General features: G+C 42.9%; 1 protein-coding gene across 1 annotated transcript in view; it reads right to left on the bottom strand.

Annotated features, from left to right (window-relative positions):
* Positions 1 to 719: 719 nt before the first annotated feature.
* NXPH4 (neurexophilin 4) overlaps positions 720 to 6,000 on the bottom strand; it is a 337,848-nt gene continuing 332,567 nt past the window's right edge. The window contains exon 2 of the mRNA XM_075334465.1: positions 720 to 1,936. Coding sequence (XP_075190580.1) covers positions 1,205 to 1,936 — 732 coding nt within the window. The 3' untranslated portion in view covers positions 720 to 1,204. The remainder of the gene's footprint in view (positions 1,937 to 6,000) is intronic.

The following is a 6,000-nucleotide window of genomic DNA, read 5'->3' as shown; positions in this document are numbered from 1 at the left end:
CATATAAGGACGCCCCTGTGGGTGTGCTAACATGCTAATGAATGTGCAGTGTCAGAGGATGGTCGCATTCCCCTCCCTGCTGCCATCACTTCCGACTCCTGGATTTTGGCTCAATGCGCATAACCCTGGACTTTCGGTCATGCGCACTATGAAGCTGGGTGTGCGCATCCTGGCTTCAAACTCATGAAAGTCTTCGGGATCATGCGCACTGATCCGAAATTCAAGAGTCGAAAGCAATGGTAGTAGAGAGGTGAGTGAGATTATCCTTGCACATTCATTAGCATGTTAGCATGCCCAAAGGGTCGTGCTTACATGCTAAGGGGGCCGACTAGCCAATGGAAGTAATGCCATTGTGACTAGTTCCTGTGCCCATCAGCATATCATAAAGGATCTTTAGAAATACTTTTCTAAAGATCTCTTTATCTATGCTAGTGTATACAGGGACGGTTAGGCAGGGATTAGCAATATGTACTCAGAACTGCTCGTGGTTCTAGGTGGATATTGAACCTGACAGGTTCCTTTTAAGGAAAGGACATGGCTGTTTTGCATCCATCATTTTCTTATTGTTGAGCAGATTGGATTACTTATATAGACAACTCTTTATACAATACTATATTCTGTGTTTTATGAGCACCTATACCTGTAATAATATGAGACAGTATCATGCAATGAAATTGATCTTGAAGATATCAAAAAGAAAAGTGCATAAATAAGTCAGGTTTGGCTACTGCAAAAAAGTTTATTATCTGCAGAATATAATCATTTTGAATACTGCTTTCTTTATGACACATCCTCATGTCATGTTCAGTTTTATACAATGTCAAATTCCCTTAGGGCCCATTTTCTTATAAGGAGAAATAAAATAATTGACAGCAGGTTTTACTACTGAGGTCATCAGAAATGAGAGCACTTGTAAGTGATAATCTTAGTTGATGGCATAGGATGACCTTGACGTTCATTCCAGTTTATTACAAAGCAGGTCAGACAGTTCTTAGATTATCAGGGTCAACATCATGCACTTTTTGTTATCACAGTCTCGTTCTGCACCGGAGAACAAATCTTGATATTAAATCTGTAGTTAAACTGGATTAACCTGTTTCTTTATTGTAGACAGACCCTTAAATGTTACATAGTCCCTCAAAAGTTACATTTCTCACTCTTTCCCATATAAACCTGCTTGGTGACCTTACGGTCAGTGCGTTCATCACCCAAAGTAAGGGTTTTCATTCTGAAAGTTATAATCTGGACACACTTTCTGCACCAGCTTGTAGTCAATACTGTAGAAGGAGATGAAGATGCAAATAACCTTGAATGGTTTTGCACAAAGCCACGCGGCATGACTCTGTGTGTGCTCCATGTAGCAGTTTTTAGCTGGATCATAGAGGCAGGGTTTGTTCTTCAAGGCTTTGTTGGTGTTCTCATACTCTACTCTACAGTTGAAAGTCTTGGTTTCTCTGGTGTCCAAGGTAGATTGCTGAAGGAGGTCAAACTCTACCACCTTTGTAGGTGGGACTATACTGACAGACACATTACCAAGACTAGAAGAATTGTGCCGAAAATAGACACTAAACGTCCCATTTATGTGGTCTACAATCTTACCAGTGACCAACAAACTGAACTTCACAGTTTTTATGTTGAAGTAGAAATCCCCCCATCCAAAGATCTTCTTGGTTCTTCCAGTTTTCAAAGAGGGCTTGCGTTTGGCTCTTTGGCCAATGCCCCCAGCAAACAGTGTTTGATTCTTGCTCCACTCCCATGGATTAATTGGGGATTGCATTGGAGTTTTTGCTGCCTTAAAAGGGTCAGTGGCAAGGACTCTCGATGGATGGAGAGAGTGAGGTTTGTTAGTACCATACGGACCATTCTTCACCATTCCTGTTGTCCCCATATCCAAGTATCCCAGTGTTTTCGTCATGTGGCCTTCTAAAGAAAGTACCTAGAAATCAAAAAAATAACAATGTTATTTATTTATAATTTATCAGTTTTGCCAAGCATTATTTTTTATTTTTAAGAGGAATGACTCCTAAAGGGGCAAATTATTCCCCATTCTTAGGTCTAAGTGCTGGAGTCTCTCATGCAGTCCCGAAAATGTAGAACGCAGAGAACCAAGCTTTGCAAAGTCTATCTTGAATGAATCGGAGGTATACATGCCCAACCTCATCTCTATTCATTGTCTATGGGACTACTAGGGAAAGCAGAGAACAGTGCTCGGCTATTTCTGGCTGTCCCATTGACAATGAATGGAGTGGAAGCTTAGCATGCACACCTCTGTTCCATTCAAGACCTTACAGAGCTAGCCTGCGGACAGAGAAAGGTGTGCCAAATTTATTAAAAGGATTCTGTCACCAGGTTTTTGTTATGTCATCTGAGAGCATGATCTAGGGACAGATACTCTAATTCCAGTGGTGTATCTGCATGCTGCCATGTTGATAAAATCATATTTCTCTGCTGCAGATCTACCAGTTCTTTGACTGTTGAGTTCTGTAGAACCCCGCCCACACCCCTGATTGGCAGCTTGCTGTGTACACTGTGCATAGGCAGAAAGTTGCTAGTCAGTGGTGAGGGTGGGGTTACAAAGAGCAGGAAGACTACATGGCAATAAACAGTTATCTAGCTGATTTTATAAAAACTGCAGCAGGCAGCCTAGTAAGTAACACATCACTGAAATCAGTGTTTCTGACGCTAAATCCTGCTGCTCTCAGATTACTTAGAAAAAAACTGCTGACAACTTTCCTTTAAGACCTCTTAGGCTGGTTTCACACTACGTCTTTTTAACATCCGTTGAAAACGTTTTTTTAACGGAAGTACGGATCCTGCTTTTACAGCAAATAACGTATGCAAACGCATATGTTATTTTGCAGGATCCTGCACTGGATGTTTAGGGGCGGGCATTGGAGTCATGTGATCGGGAGTGAGGGGAACTAGACTGGGAGGAGGCTTCTGACAGCTGCAGACGCTGGTAACCAAGGTAAACATCGGCCTTGGATACCCGATATTTATCTTGGTTACGAGTCAGCTGCTCGGAGCGAGAGAGAGAGAGAGAGAGAGAGAGAGAGAGAGAGAGACACTCTGGTTCTGGGCATGCTCAGTCCAAAAGCAGGATCCTGTCTATCAGCATGCAACGTTCACCTGCGTTTGCGTGCGTTATAGTCAGGATCCAGCAATTTGTAGTATTTGGACGGAGCTCAAAAACGCTACATGTTGCGTTTTTGAAACATGTTAAAATAACGCAAAAGGACGGATCCTGCGTCTAACGCACGCAAACGCACGCAAACGCAGGTGGACGCGAGTCCATTGAAAATGCATTGACATGAAAACGGATTTGCACAGGATCCGTACTTCTGTTAAAAAAACGTTTTCGACGGATGTTAAAAAGACGTAGTGTGAAACCAGCCTTAGTAAATTTGGTGATTCTTAAGTCAGCGGTCATATGAAGCAGCACTCAGCAAGTTCCCCATTGCATCTACTGTACAGAAAGAACCAGTTTTTCATAGCGCTATGGCTTTGAGTTGCAATATTTTCAAGTCACAATGGTCGTTTTGGAATAAATATTGTAACTTGAAAAACCATCATTGTAACATTAGGGGGAGCAGAAAGAAAAGACTAAAGCGGGATTTACACGCTACGATATATCTAACGAGATGTCGGCGGATCACGTCGTAAGTGACGCACATCTGGCATCGTTAGTGATATCGTAGCGTGACAGCTATTAACGAGCAGAAATACTCACCTTCTCGTTCATCGTTGACACGTCGCTCATTTTCTAAAAATCGAACGTCCTGTTGTTCAATGTTCCCGAGGCAGCACACATCGCTCCGTGTTACACCCTGGGAACGATGAACACAGCTTACCTGCATCCCGCCGGCAATGCGGTAGGAAGGAGGTGGGCGGTATGTTACGTCCCGCTCATCTCCACCCCTCCACTTCTATTAACCGGCCGCTGTGTGACGTCGCTGTGACACCGAACGTCCCTCCCCCTTCAGGAAGTGGATGTTCGCCGCCCACAGCGAGGTCGTTTGGAAGGTAAGTACTTGTGACAGGGGGTTACAGCATTGTGCGACACGGGCAATAAATTGCCCGTGCCGCACAAACGATGGGGGCAGGTGCGATTGCAAATGCGAACGCACGACATATTGAAATGTGTAAAGCAGGCTTAAGGCTTTATTCAGACTCCAGAGATTTTTCTTAAACTAAAAACTGAACAACTTTCAGAAGTGAATTTGGTCAGAATTTCAAGTGTTTTTTTCTGTCAGTTTTGATCATCTGTAGTCCATCAGTGCATTTCTCATATGATAAACAAAAAAAAATGCAACGTTTTTTCTACCCATTAAAACTTTAGAAACAATCAGCGCACAAATGGCGTATGGATGTGTGATCTTCACAGACCCATAGACTTCCATGGGTGATTTTTAATCTTCGACTTGAATCAAAAACTGACAAGTCCACCACAGTACACTTGAACAGCCACATAGATATTATGGGTGTTCTGTCTGGTAAGAACACGTATGTGAAAAAGGGAAATCTGAAACCACCTGTAAACCATCAGCTCCTTATTAGACTTATTAACTACTTCATGTCATATGTTGAGTCCCTGACTTTGATGTGGACTCGCACACTGAGCCTGCATCTCTTCTGGCAGATGATGGCTGAATTATTCAGCCATCATCTGCCTCTTAACAGCCGCGGGTGGAGCGGAGAGATTGACAGCGGCATTGTCATGACGTGACTGTGGGATAAAGAGGAACAAGAGGCTCCTATGCTGTCCCTCAGACTAGGGACCCTAAACTATCCCTGTTTTCTGGATTACCCCTGATGGTGGAGACTCCAGAGTCTTGAGCCTTACTCCTGAGTAAAGCTGATCTGTTCACTGTCCTGCCAGGGAAGGAAGGGGTAGGAGTGTGATCTAAACACAGAGGAGACAGACAGGGATAACAAAAACCCAGACACACTGCACAGTCTCAGGAATAAATAGTAAGAAACTAAAAGGAAAGCAAGAGACGTAATGCAGCAACAAAAGGACAACAAGGGTTAAAACCTCATACACACACAACAATAATATCACAACCACCAGTAAGCCTGGATGAATTCACCTCTCCAGACCAGGTATATTCAAGCTATAGCTGGCACCATAAGAACAGTGCAGCCAGCATACAGTTAGGTCCAGAAATATTTGGACAGTGACACAAGTTTTGTTATTTTAGCTGTTTACAAAAACATGTTCAGAAATACAATTATATATATAATATGGGCTGAAAGTGCACACTCCCAGCTGCAATATGAGAGTTTTCACATCCAAATCGGAGAAAGGGTTTAGGAATCATAGCTCTGTAATGCATAGCCTCCTCTTTTTAAAGGTACCAAAAGTAATTGGACAAGGGACTCTAAGGGCTGCAATTAACTCTGAAGGCGTCTCCCTCATTAACCTGTAATCAATTAAGTAGTTAAAAGGTCTGGGGTTGATTACAGGTGTGTGGTTTTGCATTTGGAAGCTGTTGCTGTGACCAGACAACATGCGGTCTAAGGAACTCTCAATTGAGGTGAAGCAGAACATCCTGAGGCTGAAAAAAAAGAAAAAATCCATCAGAGAGATAGCAGACATGCTTGGAGTAGCAAAATCAACAGTTGGGTACATTCTGAGAAAAAAGGAATTGACTGGTGAGCTTGGGAACTCAAAAGGCCTGGGCGTCCACGGATGACAACAGTGGTGGATGATCGCCGCATACTTTCTTTGGTGAAGAAGAACCCGTTCACAACATCAACTGAAGTCCAGAACACTCTCAGTGAAGTAGGTGTATCTGTCTCTAACTCAACAGTAAAGAGAGGACTCCATGAAAGTAAATACAAAGGGTTCACATCTAGATGCAAACCATTCATCAATTCCAAAAATAGACAGGCCAGAGTTAAATTTGCTGAAAAACACCTCATGAAGCCAGCTCAGTTCTGGAAAAGTATTCTATGGACAGATGAGACAAATATCAACCTGTACCAGAATGATGGGAA

Source organism: Anomaloglossus baeobatrachus, chromosome 2, assembly GCF_048569485.1.
Source record: "Anomaloglossus baeobatrachus isolate aAnoBae1 chromosome 2, aAnoBae1.hap1, whole genome shotgun sequence".
NCBI lineage: Eukaryota > Metazoa > Chordata > Amphibia > Anura > Aromobatidae > Anomaloglossus > Anomaloglossus baeobatrachus.
The sequence above is the reverse complement of the archived record's forward strand: the minus strand, read 5'-3'. Positions and strand labels throughout refer to the sequence as shown.